The 20080-nt window shown below is 59.0% G+C and overlaps 1 protein-coding gene across 10 annotated transcripts in view; it reads right to left on the reverse strand.

The window, feature by feature from the left end:
- EMID1 (EMI domain containing 1) overlaps nucleotides 1-20074 on the reverse strand; it is a 48123-nt gene extending 28049 nt beyond the window's left edge. For all 10 annotated transcript variants that reach the window (XR_004619012.1, XM_034638465.1, XM_034638463.1 and 7 more), the window contains exons 1-8: nucleotides 19937-20074; nucleotides 12883-12996; nucleotides 12295-12398; nucleotides 4670-4753; nucleotides 3557-3618; nucleotides 1217-1337; nucleotides 930-980; nucleotides 757-846 (exon numbers count right to left, since the gene is read on the reverse strand). Coding sequence is in view for 9 of the 10 variants with exons in the window: in XM_034638465.1 (XP_034494356.1) it covers nucleotides 757-846; nucleotides 930-980; nucleotides 1217-1337; nucleotides 3557-3618; nucleotides 4670-4753; nucleotides 12295-12398; nucleotides 12883-12996; nucleotides 19937-20037 (727 nt within the window). In the remaining variant the exon portion in view is untranslated. The remainder of the gene's footprint in view (nucleotides 1-756; nucleotides 847-929; nucleotides 981-1216; nucleotides 1338-3556; nucleotides 3619-4669; nucleotides 4754-12294; nucleotides 12399-12882; nucleotides 12997-19936) is intronic.
- Between the last annotated feature and the right edge of the window lie 6 nt (nucleotides 20075-20080).

The raw sequence follows: 20080 nt of genomic DNA on the forward strand, positions 1-20080 counted from the left end.
AGGGAGTTGGTGGGTATCTAGGAGGCAGGGAGGCCCAGGGTGGTTGCAAGGGGGAAGGATAAGGCAGCCTGGGGGAGTGGGGTACAAGAAGGCTCCAGAGGCTGCAGGCCCAGGACGGTCTTGGCTCTGACCTCCCTGGCTGTCTATTTGGGGGATGAACAGCCCTCTTCAGGGGCTTTAGGACAATGGACACTTGGTCCATAGGAGATTCTTAGGAAAGGCTGATTTCCAGAATGTTCTCTTCTCTCCCTTCCAGGCTTTTGGATGAGTTGTTCCCTCTATCAGTCCTCCCTTTGCTCTTCCTGGTGCCCCCTTTCAAGTCATCCTTTAGGCCTCAGCTAAGATGTCACTCCTACCAGGAAGGCCTCCCCACCCCTTACTCCATCCAGCCTGGGTCTACGCTTCCTTCCTTGGGCCTCCCAACCTGCTTTGTCCCCCAGAAGAACTCTGGTCACATGGTAGGTGGGGGGCACTGCTGTTTCTCCTCTGCAGGCACCCCCCCCCAGTCTGGGAGCTCCAGAAGGCAGGGACTGGTCTGACCCCACCCCAGTGCCCAGCTCAGAGCCTGCCAGGGAAGGTGCCCAGGAAACATGGGTCCAGTGAATGCAAAAGAGGGCTTCAGGGAGCGCAGGGTGCAAGTGGAGGGGTGGTGAGCTGAGACACAAGTGGGTGGAAGGGGCCTAGACTATATTTGGCCAAGAAAGAGTTCACTGACAGGGCTGACCTGGGGGTAGGGGAAGTGCTGTGGACACTCACCTGGCGGGCCTCTCATCCCCGTTGGGCCTCGGCTGCCAGTGTCTCCCTTGGGGCCAGTGGGCCCAGGAAGCCCCTGGCCACCAACTCGATCTGGAAGGGAAAATAAGTCAGCTTGGCAGTTCTGGCCTTGCTCTTGCCCTGACCCTGGCCCCAGCACCCCAGCCAGCACCTACCATCTCGAGGGAGCAGTGGGGTCCTCATGTTCTCTCTGGCTCCGGGTAGCCCTGGGGCAGGGGGAGTAGGCAGGGGTCAGTGTCATCCAGGGTCCCTGCCCCCAGTTCCACTGTGTGGGGCAGGGGCGGTGGGGCTGCTGGGCCCCATCCCCTCAGGCCCACTGGAGAACTGGGAAGACCGAGGTCCAGAAGGGGGTCAAGCTGGGAGTCAGTAGCAGGGTGGGGACTGGAATCACTCCCCTGATTCATTCTCAAACGGGAGCACGTCCCCCCACTGACCCACTCACCTCGGAGGCCTCCATCCCCGGGGCTGCCCTGGGCAGCAGGGGAGCCCCAGAGTGGGAAGGGGTCCCTGGGGGCAGCTGGGGTTGGAAGCACTACCCGCTCAGTGATAGTGAGCACCGCCACCTGTGGAGGAAGAGGAAGACAGGGTAGGTCCCAGGGTTTCGCCAGGGACAGGCCAGCCAAGGGGCCCCCATGTTGCGCGCAGGAGCCCATGCAGCCAGCAGAACCCAGCATGGAGTGGAGACTCAGGCTCCAGAAGTGACTGATTTTCAAACTGCACAATTCATCATTCGGAAAGCCATTCCACACCGTCACTGCCACCCAAGTGGAGTTCTGGGTCGCTGTGTCTGCTGGGCCGTGCGGTTTTTCCTATGCTGACCTGTGTCAATAATCTGAAACTTCTCTTGGTCTCTTGAAGCACCACGAGCTGGAAGGATTTTTACTAAATTCGGAGGGAAGTTTCGGAGGGTCTGACATGAGCTAGAGGCCCCCGGGGTGCATACAAAACCACTTTGAGACCCAGTGTGGGGGAGCCTCTGAAAGGTCAGGGGTGCCCGCTGAGGCACTGGCCGAGGACAAAAGAGGGCCCAGAAAGGGTGCCCGGGTGGCTCAGTCATTAAGCCTCTGACTCTTGATTTCAGCTCAGGTTGTGATCTCAGGGTTGTGAGATCGAGCCCTGCATCGGGCTCTGCACTCAGCACAGAGTCTGCTTGGGATTCTCTCTCTCTTCCCCCTCCACCTCTCCTCTTGCTCCCGTGACCGCTTTCTCTCTCTCTCTCTTTCTCTCTCTCAAATAAATAAATAAAATCTTAAAAAGAAAAAACCCAGGGGGGCCAGAATGCCCACTGACCGGGGGTGGGGGTCGTGTGGTCCTGTCCAGAGAACAGCTGAAACTCTTGGGCAGACCCTGAAGGGAGAACCACGCCCCAGATCTGAGACTGAGCCCCTTCTGCCGGCTTCTCCCAGGGAGGAAGCCCGGGGAGCAGTGTGGGCCTCCGGGAGCTCCCACTCCTCATCAGTGGGGTTCTAGCACATGCTGTTCAGAAGCTTGGTTCTTCTCCCTGACACATCACAAGCATCTCTTCATGTTACAAAATGGAGGTGCCGTGGATGGCTCTCTGGGATTCTGCCGAGCCAGATCCGCTCATTCCACAACCACCCCTTCTTCCGTCCGGTTTTCAAATTTCCCTATTCATTATTAACATTTTGGCAAACATCTTCACATTGACTCTCCTTTTAAGGTAAATTCCCCGAGTGACAGAGGAAAGGATATGCAGATGAATTATATACATCTCCATGTGTGTTTAGAAAATCTGGAAGAGAGGGTGCCTGGGTGGCACAGCGGTTAAGCGTCTGCCTTCGGCTCAGGGCGTGATCCCGGCGTTATGGGATCGAGCCCCATGTCAGGCTCTTCCGCTATGAGCCTGCCTCTTCCTCTCACTCCCCCTGCTTGTGTTCCCTCTCTCGCTGGCTGTCTCTATCTCTGTCGAATAAATAAATGAAATCTTAAAAAAAAAAAAAAGAAAAGAAAATCTGGAAGAAAAGATGCTTAAGTGTTGACCGTCGCTCTCTTTGGGGGCACAAGTGACCGCTGCAGACGGTTTTCTGATAGGTTTTTCACGGTTCTGAGTTTTTCATGTTTCTAAATTTAGAATGTCTTACTTTTTTTTTTAAGATTTATTTTAGAGAGAGAGAAAACGTGCACACGTGTGCACACATGAGTGGGAGGCGGGGGGAAGGGCAGAGAGAGGAAGAATCCCAAGCAGACTCCCCACTGAGTGCAGAGCCCAACGTGGGGCTCCATCTCACAACCCCCAGATCAGGACCTGAGCCGAAGAGTCGGCCGCTCAACCAACTGGGCCACCCAGGGGCCCCTAGAATGTCTTACTTTTTAATTGCTAAAACCTTTTTATCCTGACATAATTTGAGATGCACAATAGATGTTTTGCTTTGGAAACTGGGAAGATAGTATTATTATGGTGGTGTGGGTGTGGGGTGATAAAGGGTAAAGTTGACAGGGCAAGGAAGGGACCCGGCCACGGGCTCTGGGGGATGTCTACGAACATCTGGCTGTGATGGGGAGGGGGGTGCACAGGGGACATTCATGGGCCTCCTGGGGAAAGGAGCAGGCCAGGCCATCTGACCCTGAGCAGGCTTCCTGGGGACAGGCACAGAACGGAGGCCAGCTTGTTCTAGAAGGTGGTGGGTGCCTGCTAGGGAGGCCACCTGGTCATGGGTGTTGAAGCTCAGCACAGAGCTGTGCTGTGGGAACAGTGAGCCAGTGGGTGTGCGGGCATAGCAAGGGAGTGGGAAGGCCAGGGGAGGGGCTGCCGCTCACCCACCTTGGCCTCCAATGCCTTCAGCCGCTCGGTCAGCTCTGACACTTTGCTGCAGTTGAGGCAACCTGCGGGGAAGGAGGAGGCTGGGGCCAGGTGTCTCAGATCCCCCATGGAGCCCCTCAGCCCCCTGGGACAGAACAGAGGCAAGGGGACAGACACTTGATGACCCCAACCCATGAGATGGCCCAGCGCAGGGATGGGGCTCCAGCCTGGTCATGACCCCTGGTCATGCCCTGAGGGTTTCCTTTGGCTCCAGAGCCTCCAGACCAGGACTAGGGACTCCCCTCCTGCAGCCTCGGCATCCAAGATGACTCCTTCCCTGGAAGCCAGGGCAGGAAACCCTGTTGCTTCCTGCTGGGCAGGGCTGGCCTGGGCTGGCCGTCTTTGGGGACTGACACATCACAGCCTGGACTGTGCGGGCCTCAGAGGTGCCTCCCTCTGATCCTCCCTCCACAACCACCGGCCAGCTCCTCTGGCCTCCCCAGCGATACCCCTAAGTGATCCGTAGCAGTTCGGGCCTGTTATGCAACCTCCCAGCGGCCGTGTATTGGGACCACTGCTTTACAGGCCTGTCTCTCCACGATCCTGGGTGTTGGGACGAGTGTCACCACAGTGCACATCTGAGGACACGGAGCTCAGAGCAAGGGTGGGGTGAGTTCTTACTGAGCACAAAGTCTGGGGTTGAGTCCCAGCGCTGCCTCTTCCTGGCTATGGGGCCTTGGGCAGGGCATGTCTCCTCTCTGACCCTCAACTTCCTCCTCTTTAACGTGGGGACAATGATGCCTTCCTGGGGCTGGGAGATTTAAATGAGTTGACAATGGAAAGCACCTGGCACAGTGCCTCACTCACGGCAGACGCTTAGAAAAGCATCATTTCAATAAAAAGAGGAAACTGGGGGCTTGGGCCCTCATCTGCAAGAGTCTGGGGGTCATAGGTCTTGGGGTGCTGGGCCCAGGTCAGACTCCCTCCAGGGCCCTGGGGTGGGCAGAGGTGGGCACTCCCCTTGACCCTCCACTGCTGGGCCCAGCCGGCCTCAGGACCATCACCACATTGCTCGGGCCCCCACCAGACCTCCCCTAAACCAGAGGGACCCCAAGCAGCTGCCCCAGGACCCACCTGAGAAGGCTGTGGGCCGAAGCGCCGTCCGTCGCATGGCGTTGCCCGACCACCCGGGCTCCATGATGCCAGAGAGGCCTGCAACTGAGGGACAACAGGGGGTGAGGGCCCTGCCGGCCCGCACCATTCTTGTTTTGGACCCTGCCCTGCCCATCTGCTGCTGTTGCCCCAGCAAGGATCCCTACTCCCCTTAGTGCAGAGGGAGAGAGAGGACCAGAGAGGCGGGACATTTTCCCAGGGTCACACAGCATGAGCTGGGCTGAGCTAGAACAAGGCAGCCAAGCTGCTGGGGTTGGGGAGAAGGGCAGGCAATGGTGGGGGGCATGGTGAGGCTCCCCCAGTGCCCCCAGAATGCTGCATGGTTTAAGAGCTTAGAGCTAACAGATGCAAGGCCAGGTCCCAGCCCTGCTACTCGCTGATCTGTATGACTTGTCCTCTTCGGACACACCTATTTTCCCATCCATAAAATGGGGTCATAAGGCCACTACATCTCCCAGGCTGGTGTGAGGCCCGAGGAAGGCAATGTGTGCAAAGAGGCCCACTGGACACACTCAGGGCCTGGCACACAGTAGGCAGCTGGGACATTGCTGTCCACCCTCTTCCTGCCCCACTTGGTAAGAAGACACAGAAGTGGATCCAGCCCCGGTTTTAAATGAAAACCAGAGGGAGGCTGGTTGCCTGGGAGGGCAAGGGGGGCTGCGTTCCAGGAGCCCACCCCTGCCACCACCCCTATGGAGAGCTGGCCGCCCTGGCCGCTCTGGCTCTGCGGGCCTGGTTTTCTCCACAGCCAGAGGGATGGGCTGGCCACACCAGGGATGGGGGCCACAGCTGGAGGGGCTCTGGAGCCAGCAGGAGCCACTGCCCCCCTTCACCCCCCAGGCCTGCCCTTTTAAGGCCACAAAGTGCCGTCTGGGGGGAGAGAAGACCCAAATAAGGCGCAGGCCCGGCGGCTCAGAGCCAGGCTGTGGGTTAGCGCAGGGAGTGAGGCGCCGGGAACTCAAACCAGACGGGTGCCTCTGGCCAGCCCCCAGCAAGAAGGCTGCCAGACCCTTCACTCAGACTGGGCCTGCGTCCCCAGCACGCCCTCCCTGGGGACCTGCGACTTGCCCCAGCGCAGGGAGTGACTCTCACCAGGACGGAGGAAGAGGTGGGTTGGCCGCCCAAGACTGGGTCAGGGATCGGGGACAGGTGTGGGGGGACATCACTGAGCCATGGCCAATACTAAGTACTTTCTATACCCCAGCTCGATCCTATACAGCTAACACTTAACTCTGGGCCTGGCACATTCCACATACGCAGTCTTAACTCATTATCCTCATACAACCCTCTAAGCGGGTGCTAGTACCACCTCCACTTTACAGATGGGGAAACTGAGGCACAGAGCCCCCTCTGTCCCCTGTGCTCAGACAAATGGATGAGTGAATAGGAATCAATCTCTTGGGGGAAAACAAGAAAGCTGGAGTCTGGACTTGAACCCCGGTTGGCCTAACTCCAGGGCCTCACCTCCTCTCTCTGGGCCAGCTGGCACCTCGAGTCAGCGCACCATGCAGAGGCAGGGAGGCCCCGAGCCCTCCGAGCCCTCTTTGCTCCCAGGTGAAGACGTAAAAGGCCATTTTATTACCCTTTGCAGGACTCCTACCAAAAGAAGCCGCTGTCTCTCCAACCCCAGGGAAGTTTGGCCTTTTCCTGGGATGAAGTTTGGCAGGGCATCTGCCCAGCCCACCCTCCCCACTACCCTGCTATTGTTTCCGTTTTTCCATGGCATTCCTCTAATGGGTCCTGTAACTGTGTCAGTTCCCATGTCCGCTGCCCATCACCTGCCCCCCAGCCCAGCTGGAACGTGAGCCCCACCAAGGCAGGGACCCAGCCTGGCCTGCGCAAGGCCTGGAAAAGTGCCCAGTGCGTAGTAGGGCCTCCACGGCCTCAATAACCCTTCTGTTCACGAAGGCATGAATCACCAGCTGAAAAATGAATGCAAAACAAACAAAATAAAAGGCAAAATAATGTGGACAGCAGACACAACGGTCTTAAAAATGAGCGCGAATCTTTTAACATCACACGAGGGGTTCCCTGAGTTATTAATTCGTGAACTTGTGGTTGGAAATTCTTCTCCATCCAATTTGCTTTTGTACATTTCACTGGGAGCCGGAGAGAACTAGAAAAACTAACGAAAACACGGTCCGACCATCAACATAGATGTAACTGGCTCAAAGTAATGGCAAGTTAAAATTTTTGAAGGAAGGAAGGAATGAAGGAAGGAAGGTAGGAAGGAAAGGAGGAAGGAAGAGAAAAAGAAAGAACAAAACTATCCAAAAAAAAAAAAAATCCCAGAATATGTTGGTTTTGGTTTCAGGATTCACAAAAACAATCCCCCAAACTCCTCCAAATTCTGATAAATGGACAGAACTACTTTAGGGACAAGCCAAGTTGTAAAATGGCCCTTTGGCACAGCAAATCCCAGTAGGGAAAAAGCCAAGGGTTGGGGGGAGGTCTCCTGTTGTCCAAAAATATTATAACCTTCCCACTGGTTTTGGGCTAGGACCCTTGGAGCAGACCCCAGAGGGCTGAAAGCACCCCCTCACCCCAGCCTGGTGGTCTGTCCTAAAGGGCTCCCCTTAGCCCCACCTCGCCCTCTCAAGGGCTCCAGGCTGGATCTAGGATCACAAGCCCCAGCTCCATTCTGGAAGCCTGACTGTGCGCTACTCCCCACCACCTGGGAGGTCTCCACCAGTACTACACACACACACACACACACACACACACACAGAGTTTCCCTACCCCCTTCCCGCAGCTGTCAGTCCTATGTCACCTCCTCCAGGAAATCTTCCCAGACAGACCCAGGTACCCACCAAAGCTCCCCCTTGAAGCTCACATCACTCCATCACCCCCTCTGTCTTGATCTGCTCAAGGACGGCATCATGGACAGTTCTGAGCCCTGTTCCCCCACAAGCAGCTCCCCTTTCCTCTGCCCAGAACCAGGGTTAAGCTAAGAAACCCCTTCTCACTGGGTCCTCATGAGAACATGAGGCCCAGAGAGGAGAGGCTGCTTCTCCGCACAGCAAGGTGGGATGGTGGGGATTCAAACCCCATGCTAAGCTGGGAATGCACATGTGAGAAGTTGAGAGTGTCCCTGAGCTTCATCTCTGACTTTCTTTCTCAGGACAGGTGTTGGGAGAGGGGCTTTCTCATTCACAAGCCACCCACGGGTCTGCTGGGTCCGGTGACTACAGCCACAGGGATGCTGTCTTCCTAGCCCCAGGCCAGGTGTCCTCCTGGGAATTTACTTTGCAAATATAAATATTTGCTACTCTTGGATGATGGGGTGACCCCCAAGGTGACCCCCAAGCTCCGAGAACCCTCCAGCCGCCCTCTGGAAGCCTCAGTCTGCATCCGGCCTGGCCCTCTCTTCAGGGTAAAATGAGGTTCCCATTTGCAGGTCAGGTACTGGAGAGATAGGAGCAGTGATGGCAGGGTGGAGGCCATCGCAGCCAGGTGGCAGCTCCAGGAGGTCACAGACAGAGGGGACAGCTGCTGCCCAGGCTGTGCGGTGGGAGAGAGGGCCAGGGTGGGCCGGGGCTAAGATGGAGGGAGGGCAGGGCTGGAGCACATCACTGGGGCGGCCAGGAGGGTGGAGAGGGGAGCACCGGCTAGGGGTGGAGGATGGGCTGGGCTGGCAGGGAGTCAGGAGATGGGGACTACCAGGTCTTCCAGGCAGGAGTGGAGTTGCGGGGAGCAGACATGGACAGATTCATGCAGCACTGAGCCCCCAGGATCCTGTATCTTCAGAGTAAAGCCCAAACCTGGCCCTGTAACAGCACCTAGTTAGGGATGGAGAGGCGGAGAGGCCCAGGGCCCAGGGAAGGCCTGGGCTACAACCTCCTGTCCGTTCTTAAGCTTTTCTGCTGTGTGACCTCGGGCAAACTGCTTCCCTCTCTGGTTCCCCATCACAGAAGACAAGGGTTGTGGGGGTCCCCGGATGGGGAAGGGACACGTGAGCTAAGGATACTGGGGACACTGAGAGGCATACAGAGGTCGGCTTATTCCAGGGGATCCCAAGGGAGAGGAGGGGGAGGGAGCTCCTCTATCTTTCTGTCTGGGCGTGATTGGGGCTGAGATGGGCTTCGGCCAGTCTCATGGTGCCCCAACTGTCTGAATGCCCTCCCCTGGGAGTCCCCAGCTGGTGCTGCTGCAGAGGAAAACTCCTGGCCCCGGGTCAGACGGATGGACTCTCAATCTGGATGTGACCCTGAGCAAGGCATTTCCCTCTCCCAGCCTCAATTCCTACATCTGGACCTTCTGCGCTGTGACACGATAGCATGACGCCAGTATGAGTCACGGCGCTGGGCATGGCAGACAGGGGACACTTTCCTTCCCCTCATCACTGTGACTGCGGGAGGGTCCTGGGGGGGTGGATGCTGCAGATCTCAGGTCAGAGCCCTGGCTCTGTTCTGGGAATCCCAAAGCTTACTTGCTGTGTGACCTTGGCTGAGACCTACGCCCTCTCTGAGCCTCACTTACTCATCTGGACAAATAGGGGTGATGGGTAAAAGATTTGTCTGCAGGGACTCCCCCCAGAGGCAGGATCACAGGGAGGCCACAGAAGCCCTCTTCAGAGCCTACCAGGGGGTCAGGACCAGCAGTTGTAGTACATTTTGGCCTTGGCCCTTCCTCAAATGTTTTCCAGTGGGAGTGGGCAGCCAGGTGAGACCTCAGCCAGGCTCCCTCCCCACCATCTAGTTCCCCTTCCCAAAGCCTGGAGGCACTAATAGAGGCTTGGTCAGGCAGGTCCCAATCCCGGCTCTTCCCGTGCTGAGTGACTCCAGGTCAGCCCATTCACCTTTCTGAGCCTTGGTTTCTGCATCTGTAAAATGGGGCCTTTTCCTCCCAGGTTGTCATGAACATCAGAGAACATCCTTGCCCATCATCACAGAGTGAACATTCCATTCTGAAGATGGGAAAGCCAGGGCTAAGAGCTGTGAATGAACGCAGAAACTGGAGACTAGGGTCCTGGGAATGGGGGTGGGGAAGGATGGGGAGGCCTGTTTGCTGAGCAGCTGACTGAGAAGTGTGGTCTCAGAGGTCAGAAGCAGGATAATCCCAGAGAGCCATCACAGAATCCCCACCACAGGGGCCGAAGGTTCAAGGCCTGAGTCTCCGGTGCTCATAATAAAGTACAAGGTGGGCACTTTGCCATCCCAGGTGACTTCCAGATAGAGACAAGATTCAGAGAGATGGAGTGACTTGCCCCAGGTCACACAGCAAAGCATGGCTGATCTAGGTCTGGATTCTGGACTGATGGGTCCTCCCTCTCCTTCTTCAGTCCACCCAGGCTGCTCCGGTGACACAGCTCTGGGGCCCCAGGTCCATGTCCCAATGCTGGGCAGGCTACAAGGTCAGTCACCAGCAGGGGAAACAGCTGGGGGAGCTCAGCCTCAACCCAGCTGTGAGAGGAAGGGCAGGGCCTGGGATGGACCTACAAAGTCCTCACGGGTCCCCGCCCCCATTCCCAGGGCCCCTAGCAGAGTAGTTTTCCAGAATATCCAGGCCCAGGCACCTCTTTACTCAGCTCTGACTGTATGGGTTTGGGAGGGGCCCCTCCTGTCCCATCGATCATCAAGTTAGGCCCACCCTGGGCAGCCACACCACCTGCAGGATCGCCACTGTTGCATTTCATCTTTGAAACATCCCTGGGAGGCAGGCTCCCGTATCCTTCCTGTTTCGCAGGTAAGAACACTGACGCTTCGTGTGCAGGAGCCCAGGCTCTCCAAGAGCACACGACCGCGTGGTGCTGGTTAGACAGGGTGCCCCTCCCTCTGAGTGGTCACGGGATGGGGCACCTGCACTGCAGCCTCCCAGCCCCCAGCCCGGTGCCCTTGCACAACAACTTGCACAATGCTTGGGGAGCCCCCGGCCCAAGGCCACACAGCTGGGGTGTAGCAGATCTGGCCTGGCCCACGGAGCCCTGGATACTCCCGGCCCTGGGCTGGGACCCGAAGGCCCTGCAGAAGGAGATAGCAGATGTCAGGGGTGGCCTGGCCCAGCTCTTGTCTTGCACCCCCACCTTGCCATTGCCAGAGCCCTCAGCCCTAATCTTGGCTTCTGGATGTACTGCCTCCAGCTACGGGACTCTAGGGCACGGGCCCTGCCCCCACCTGTCCCCCACCCTCACCCGCTCCAGGATGGCCCTGCAGACCTGCGAAGGTCTGCCCTTGAGAGGGAAGCCAGGGACACAGTGGCCTTTGTCTGGGCAGGCCCTGCCTGGGCTCAGGCCCGCTAGGCCCAGGTGGTCCCCACACTCTGGGGATTCACCCTTACCCCCACCATCTTCTCTGTGGCCTCTTTGGCAGCAACCCCTCCTAGCTGGCTCTCCTCCTGCCCCCTGGGCCCTTCCACCTTACCCGCTTTCTCCCAGCAGGGAGGGGAGGGTGCCGTTCCTGGTTCTCCGTCACTTCTGCCCTCCCACACTGGCCTGGTGGCCGCCTGTCTGCACAGGACCCCTGCTGGGCATCGGGCAGCTCCCCTGCTCCCTCTGGCCACGCCACCAGAACTGGGGACTCCGCAGCCCCACAGGGAAACCTGTCAGGCCCCCTCCCCACCCCACTTTGTGGTGAGCTCTGCCCTGCACCCTGTGGGACTCTGGGCATGGGACTCCACCTCTCTGGGCCTCCGTTGCCCGGTCTGTGAACCAGGACTCGTGGGGTCCCAGGGAGGTGAAGCATGTAAGTCCTTCAAGAAGCATCTATGAATGGTGATTTCTGATAGCGTCCCGTTCTCCTGATCCAGAGGCCGTGTCTCACACGTTCGTGTTTCTGGAATCAGAATAGGTCTTGCAACTAATGCCGCTTTGGGGGCCCCGAATGCCCCTTTCCACTGAGGTGCCTAGAGACTGCTTCTTGGGCTGGTTCTAGGCTGGTCTGTCCTCTGGAGGGCCACTCTGGGAGCACAGCCCAAAGTTTCCCTCTCACTGAGCTCAGGTGGGCAGCGAGGCCGGGAGCGCAGAGAGGCAGGTGCCCTTGAGGAAAGGGCTCTCCAGGTAAGCACGTGGCCAGGGCGTGGGGAGGCCTGGGCCGTGTCCTCTGTACCATAGAGGTGTTGGGAGCTTGGCCCTGAACCACACGTGCGGCCTGCGGAGGAGGGGGCCGGGGTGAGAGGGCCCCCCCTGCCTGTGACACGCCCTATGCGTGGTGCACCCGTCCCTCAGGCCCCAACTGCCACTTAGCAATTGTACACCCACCACCTTCCTGAGCCCGGGTTTCTTCACCCGCAAGACAGATACAAGCATCCCAACCGTGCCAATCCAGACCTACGTGGTTTCTTCACCCGCAAGACGGATACAAGCATCCCAACTGTGCCAATCCAGACCTACGTAGTGCTTCGCTTCCATGTGCCATGACCACATGCAATGCACATGTCGGATGGGTTTTCCACAAGTTTGGAGGAAAGACTTGGGATGGTGTGACTCAAGATGTGAGCTCCATGGCATGTACGGAGTTTCTCCGGGGGTCCTGAGAGTCCCCCAAGAGGGAGGCGGTCAAGACGCACGCGGCCGAGCATGTAGCAAGGGCCGACTGCTCCTGCCTGCGCCCAAGGGAAGACACCCGGCCTGCACCGCAGGGTGGTCCTACCTTCCTCGCAGTTCACCCCCGAGTGCCCGGGGCAGCACCTCCACTCGCGTGCGGTCACCGTCTTGTACATCACCTTGTACGAGGGTCTCACCACCGTTCTGTAGCTGGAAGAGGGCCCAGGGGGCTGGACTCAGACAGTCTTCTGCCACCTTTCCCACTCACCTGGATGTCCGTGGGGACACAGTCCGGGGTCCTCTGCCACCCCTGGGCCCCTCTGGAGCCTGTCTCCTGCTGTATTCTGGGATTCAGGCCCTCTAATCCCTCCTAATTCCCCAGGTGGGGGGGGTATCCAGATAGTAACTGGACAGGGAGTCCCTGCCAGCTGGCCTGTCCCCAGAAGTGAAGCCTCACTAAGTGAATGCATGTGTAAATGGTGGACTCCTTCCCCCAGGAAGCCCTCCAGGTGCCACGGGAGCAGAAGGGGAGGTGCTGAGATTGGGCATAGGGCCGATGTTCCCTTTGCTCCACCCGCCCGCGGGGTCCAGCATTCCCCTGCACTCCCAATGCAGCGCCAAGACCAGGCCTCTGCTCATGCTACGCCCCCACCTGCAGGGCCACTGGCGTCCGTCGCCCCAGGGCCTCTCTTACCTGCTCACTGGGCAGCTCATGGGCCAGGGGCAATTCTGCAGCACTCGCTGGAGGTAGGTGCCATTTTGCACGTGGCATGAGATGGTCCGGGTCACCATATAGGCACACCAGTTCCTGAAACAGACCCACAGTGAGGAAGTTCAGGTGCCGTGCACAGCCCCTGCCCAGGGTTCCCGGGGGGGGGATGAGTGAGGAGTCCCCGTTCTCGCCAGGAGCCCTAAGTCTCTAGGTGGAGAGACCCCTAAGCTCTCAGAGTCCTTTGGGCCCCAGTGGGAGTCTCGGTGGCACTGTGGCCGAGGAGTGAATCCGTAGCCCTAGAGGGGGCAGCTGTGCTGGGGGCTCTCGGAAGGTCTCGGGGAATGAGCTGCGGGGGACAGGATGGAAGCAAGACCTCTTTGCCCGACCTCTCCTTTCTCAGTATCACTTCTCTCCACCCCCGACCCATCCAGGTCACTGGTGCTTCCTGCTGCCCACCCGGACAACAGCGGCAGCCCCCCATTGCATCTCAGTATCTCCCAAGGAGCGTCCTAAAATGTAAACCTGGCCTTATCCTTCTCTTGCTCATCTTCACCCTCAGCGCTCCAGATCTGTGCTCACACCTGCTGTGATCCCTCACCTCCAAGCCTTTGCTCACCCTGGGCCCACTGCCTGGAGCACCCTGGCCCCTCTTCCCCACTTGGCACCTCCGACCTTCAAAGCCCTACTGTGCTGTCACCTCTCCCCTTGTCCTTCCCCACCTCCACCCTACCTGAATAGAACAATGGTTCCCTGCGCGGGATCCTGCAGCACTTTGCATCCCTGTCAGGCTGAATGAAGCTCGTGATTCATGTCTGCCCTCTCCCTCCTTGGCATGACAGAAGAGAGGCCCTGTCTCTTTTGTCCTTGGGTCCCCTCTGTGGAACAGCCAGATGTCCCAAGCATGGAGGACTGACTTGTCCAAATGCCAATTAATAATCATCATGCATCGCATATATTGAGTACCTACTGTATGCTTCACCATGCACTGCATACATTGAGCCCCTACTGTATGCCAAGCGTATTTACATTCACCTTCTTGGTGAACCAGGCAGGCACCTCCCCATATTTTACAGAGGGGTAAAATGAGGCTCAGGGAGGGGAAGACAACTGCTCCTGTCCCAGAGGTGGCACACGGTAGAGCTGGATTTGCACCCAGGAATGTGGATGGCCCAGCCTGGGCCCTGCCTCCGTCCCAGAGACCTCAGCTCTTGTCTCCTCCCCATCCCCTGAGCCACGGTCTGTGGTTCTGTGAAGGCCCCAACCTGGGAACCTGCTGACCTCAGGCTCAAGGCCACAGAGGAAAAGCCTGGTGGGGTGGCGGGCTCGGGTTGTGAAGGGTCACCTGAAACGGTCCCTCCTTTCCCAGCCCCAGCAAAAAATGCAGGGCCGGTGACCCTGCACAGGCTGAGGGCTGCTGAGCACCTGGAATGTCCCGGCCATCACAGAGGTGTCTGCCGCCCCTGAAATCCACTCTCCCGGTGGCTGGCCCACCCATAGGACAATGTCCCTGGCCAGGACCTGCCAACTCACTCACTGTGGGACCCTGGAGAAGTCCCCTCCCATCTGGTCACCCTGGACTCAGTTCGGGAGGAGGGAACAGCCCAGCCAAAGGCAAAGCAGGGAGAGCCCCGTTTAGACCAATGACCTAGCAGAAGCTCCCCACAGCCGGGGGCCAGCCAGCCCACGGGAGAGGTGACAGGTGTTTGCTGCGGCGCTGCTGGGAGCGACGCGAAACCGGGAACAGCCTCAACAGCGGCAGCACCGCTGGACACGGAAAACCAGACTCTGAACTAGAGCCCAAGGCCTCCACACGCCGACCACCGCGTCTGGTTAAGGGCAAAACGCAAGTGCAGACCAACAGGCGGGGAATGATCGCGTTTCTATTCAAATAAGAAACCCCAGAGACTATGCATACGTATGTGCACGTGCATAGCTCTATGTGGATCGAGGTCGGAAGAGTCACAGGCTCGAGTCAAGCTGCCACCTCTGGGGCTTCCTGTCTGCTCTGTCTCCTGCATGAACAGCAGCCTCTGGTGAGCATGCCCGCCGCACACCAGGAGCTCGGGCCAAAGCCTTTCACACGCCAATTATGAGCACCACTTTACAGATGGAAAGACTGAGGCTCTGGGGTCTGGGATGTGCCCCAGGCACCCGAGATGAACAACACGGTCATGGCTGGAATTCAGGTCCACCTGACCCTAGAGTTTGCACTCTTAACCTCCGGCTGGCCATTTTTCTCCTAATGAACAGGTGGGGATTTCAAAAGTTAAAAAAATACATTTCAAAAAGGCCCGCCCTTTAGATCCTCTGGGTCCTTAGAGCTGCGCTTTTGAACCTGGAGTTTTATTTATTGGAGGGGGTGGGATATGAGCGCCTCTGAGAAAGTGATGTCTGTTGTGGCTCCTCTCCAGAAAAATGCGTAAAATTCGGAGTGCAAGTTTTGGGGGGGCTTCCTGAGGGGTGTTGGGGGCTCCCTGCAGCCTGTGTCATGTCCCCCAGGCTGGCCCTGGGGCTCTGGGAATGAAGTGGGGGGAGCGGCAGTCTGGGCAGAGGACAGTCAGAAGCTCCAGATACTGGAGGGGCTCCCCTGGGCCGGGGCTGAAGACTCCACCCCAGGATACAGATATGCGCACACACGTACCAAGCTCTGCCCAGACATCACTACAGGGGCCCACATGCAGACACACATACACATACGTGGGTGCCACAACCCCGGGATACACGCGTGCCCATGTGCACGCACAGACCCACAGAAGCACACACAAACACGTTCAAGCGTACGGCAGCCGAAGGCGAATCCAACAGGCCACCCAGCCACCGAATGACCGTCCTGTCTACAGACACAGGGCCATGTGCCCTCACACACGCATGCGCACACACCCCTCCCTCCATGCCCACACCCCGGGCTGGGCTGGGGGCGGTGGGCCTGGGACTTCCCACGATTGCCTGACCTGCCCCTCTTTACTAGGGGTGGGGAGCGAGAGAAAACAGTTTTCTTCTTCTTCCTTAATTAAAATCGCCCCCAGGTGGGTCATGCCTGGCTCCCTGGTTTACTTCCCGCCAGCCGGAGTTGGCTTGAATACCCCCCCCCCCATTAGGAGTCACGGAGCTGATGGCTGACTAGCCAGGAGGGGATCCTCAGGCCACGTGGGGTTCAAGGTCAGCCCCTGGCCCCTCCCCTGGGGCGTGGGGAGTCACCAATAACCACGCCCCACCCCTCCCCGACCTTGAAGACCGAAGCCCCCACACTGTTCCCAGGATAAATCCAAGCTCTTCTGCCCCCTGGCCCGGCCCCTCTGTCTACTTCCTGCGGGGCAGCAGGGCCTCTTTCTAAAGCACAGACCTAGTTTTGCCACTGCCTGCTGTGAGTCCGCAGCTCGCCATGGCTCCCCAGGGTCCTGCATGCCGCTCTCCCGCACGCTTCTGCTGCCCCCCTTCCACCTTCCTGCGGCCCCTTCAAGTGCCGGCTCTTCCCCCACCTCAGGTCTTCGCATTCAGATTCCCTCCACCCAGAAAGCCCTTCCCTTGGCTCCAGTAAGCTGTGTGTCCTTTAGGTGTCAGTCCTAAGGTCCCAGGAGGGGTGGGGCACCCCCAGGGGTCCCCTTCAGCAGCCCTGAGCTTTTTCCTTCCCTGCAGATGCCGAGGGAGGGCACTGGCAGGGACCAAGCTGGGAAGGGAGTGAGCTTGAAGGTGCTCAGGGACGTTTGCTGAATGACTGAATGACCAAAACCAGACAGTGGGCCTGGGTGGAGGAGCCAGGACCCAGGTTCCCAGGGATGGGTGCTGTGTTTAGAAGCCTGCCTACAATCCTGCCGCCCCTGGAGGCTCTGTCTCCCGGGACGTCGTCAGTGAGAAGGTGCCCGAGAACCCGCGAGGCTGAGCCTGTGGGATGCGGCGCTTCCCTTCTGGGTTTGCCACTCGTGCCCACTCAGCACCTCCCAGGCCCCCAGAGGCTGCCAGAGGAGAGAAAACAGGCCAGACCAGCTCAGCCTGGCACCAGCCGCCCCCACAAGCCTCCCCCCACTACTTGCCCTCCACCCCCTGCCACGGGGGCCCAGGGGACTTTGTCTCTGCGGGGCCCAGGGCTGCGATCCGGAACAGTGATAGGGGCTAATTGCAGGAGGCAGCCAAGCGGGCCAGGGGCCAAGGGCCGTTATGAAAAGAAGAGGAAAGAAAGGAGACGTACAAGGTGGGGGTGGGGTGATTAGAGCCAGAACCCCACTCTGGAGGCGAAGTTCCAGTCCTGGCCCTACGGCTTCCTAACTTGGCGACCTTGGGCAAGGCCCTGACCGCCTCGGCGCCTCACTCTGTCCATCTGCAGATGGGGACAGCAGAATGTCCTCCGACAGAGCTTTCACACACACCGCATAGGCCGGTGCTGATAGCTGCTGTTCTCCGACTGGGACTCGGACCCCACACCCCACAGCTGGGGGGGTCCAGCGCCTTCCTGGAGAGACCCCAGCATGGCACCTTCCTTTGACTTTGGGATAGGGATTGTCAGGCTCTGCATTTTCCGGAGGGGAGGGGACCCTGAGGCTCCAAGAGAAGTCCTGTGGTCACCCATGTGGGCGCAGGAAAGGGGCTGGGGAAGAGAATTCTCCCCCTCCTTGATTCTAGGACTTGCCCCAAGGAAGCCCATCCTGCAGGGGGAAGTGGCCTGGGCCGGGACACTGGTGACAGCTTCTACTCGAGAGCCACAGTGCTGACTGAGATGGGGTCGTTAAAGAGAACAGGGATTCAGGAGGGAAGGGACCCCAGGGAGGCAGGAAGCAGCCCCAGCAGGGATTGGGGGACAGAGAGGGGGCAGGGGTGGGCCAAGGTAGCTCTGCACTGCCCCTGGGGAACCCTGGTTCTGGGGGTCTCAAAGTCTTGCCACATTCCTGGGTCTGGGGCGGCCCCTTGGATGCCTTCCCGGGCCTCCCCCTCCCCAGGCACAAAGCTTCTTTTCTGCCTCTGATCCCGTGGCTGCCAAGGGGCGCCTGGAGCGCTGGGCTGGGGGTGGAGGGAGGGCTGATGGGGTGTGACGTCCCCATGCTGTCTCCAACAATGCTGGGACATGGCCACAAGGGGAGGTCCAGGCAGCTGAGGACCACAGATTCCTCCAGCTAGTGGTCCCCGCCTCCACCTAATGTCAGTGATCCTTCCTGTGGGGGTCTGTCCCCCCCTCAAAACACACCAGTGGGCAGGGCGCAAGGGGAGGAAAGAGGGAAACTTTGAGGAAACAGACACCCGGGACTGTGAAGTGACCTGCCTGAGGTCACGCACTGAGTGAGTACCAGCGCCAGGACCAGAGCCCCTGACTCCTAACCACGATCTGCAAACCTCTCCCAGACCCACAAGCTGACCCCTTCTCCTTGGGTGCCAAGGACACTGGATTGGGAAACTGGCTGGCCTGGATTGAGGGGCCACTTTCCCTCTCCGGGCCCCAGTCTTATCTGTAAAATGGGAGCAACAGCATTGCCCACAGGGCTTTTGTGATGCTAGGCCACTGTGAGCCTTCTGTGAACAGATGGGGTGACGGTTCCCAGTGACCACGAGCTACCTGCCCAGGGTCACCATCCTGCTCCCACCCAGGCTGGGAGGCCCTGCCCTGGACTGGCTGGAAGGCAGTCTGGACATTAAGCCCTCTCACCCCTCATCCTGAGCCTGACACTGAGAACTTGAGTTTAGGGTATTGGTCATCTTCGCACCCAGGATCCCAGGGGGTTCACATGCATGCCCTGGGCAGGTCAGATCCTCCCCCTGAGTCTCAGCTTCCTCCTCTACAAAAGGGGGACCATCAGAATGCATGCCTCCCACGGCAGCTGGGAAGATTTCTGGAGGGGGCGGAAGCAGGTAAAATGCCCAGCCCAGGTCAGCTGAGGTCAGTATGCAGTAGGCGGCCGTGGCTATGATATCGGCCACCTGCCTGTCCCTCTCTCAGACGACTGATATTCTGGCCTCTGATGCCCTGGCCGCCTCTGCCCTCCAGCCCTAGCCATGTCACCTGCTCTTGCTAGCCCAGCAGGGGCATGCTGGCCCCTGACCACTGGGAAAGGGGATTTCTGAAAAGAATTAAAGAATTGAGGCCCTAGGGGGTGGGGGCCGGGGAAGGCCTTTGAGTGGGATGAAAAGGCCTGAAGAGGCCTAGCTACTCTGCATTGTCTGCCTCAGACAACGGCTGGCCTTCGAGAGGGGACCCCAGCAGGGGTGGGGGCTGCAGCCAGGACAGGGGACAGGTTCAAACACTGTTATCACGGCCAGAAAACCACAGATCGGAATCCCAGCACTTCTATTAATGGCCCATGAGTTTAGAAGATTATGTTAATTCTCTGGGGCCTCAGTTTGCTCATCTGCTAAATGGGGACAGTGCTTCCCACCTTACTCAATCCTTGAAAGATTAATGACCACACTGCAAATAAGGGGCTCCTCCCTGGGGAGATGTTCCACAAACACCAACAGAGAGAACGTCCCCAGCTCCAGAAAGAGCAGCAGGAACCCAGAATTCTCTCTCCAGTCTCTGTGCAAAATGCCAGGTCCCTGGGGTGGCCACTGACCCACAGATCTGTGAAATTCCACCCCAGTCTTCTTCCTCCGAGGGAAATAAATAGCCGGGGTACTAAAAAGAGCCGAGAACAGGGAAAAGGGAGGGGGGGTCCCCAAGGGTCAGCTAGGGGATGTGCTGGCCTTTTCCTACATGCAGGTAAGGGGGCCCTTGAGCCAGGGCGATGGAAGTCCCAGGAGGCGGGCTTCTCCCTCGTTGTTCCCCTTCCCCCTCCTCTGGGGCTCTGGAGGTGAAGTGGTGGGGGGTGGAGGAGGCTGGAGGGGGATGCCGGTTCCGGACACATGGAGTCGGGGACCCCCGCACTGCCGGGAGCCTCCTCCAGATAGCGGGGCTGGCCCAGGTCCCTACTCCCACCCGGCTGGCACCGAAGTGGGGGACCAGGTCCCCTTCCCAGTCCTTGGCTTGCACGGAGGTTGGGGGGAGGTGGGAGGTGCCTGGGAGTCCCGGCCGCGGGGCTGGCAGGGCGCAGAGGTGGTGGCAGGCAACCCTTACCTGCGTCCGGAGAACGGGGCTCCCCCGACGCTCCACGCGGCGCTGCCTCCCGGGAGCAGGAGCCCGAGGCAGAGCAGCGCCCAGGCCCCCGGGCCGCCCATGCTGCGCCCGGCGCCCTCCGCGCGCGGCCCGTCGCCCGTCGCC

This window comes from Ailuropoda melanoleuca, chromosome 12, assembly GCF_002007445.2.
Source record: "Ailuropoda melanoleuca isolate Jingjing chromosome 12, ASM200744v2, whole genome shotgun sequence".
Lineage (NCBI taxonomy): Eukaryota > Metazoa > Chordata > Mammalia > Carnivora > Ursidae > Ailuropoda > Ailuropoda melanoleuca.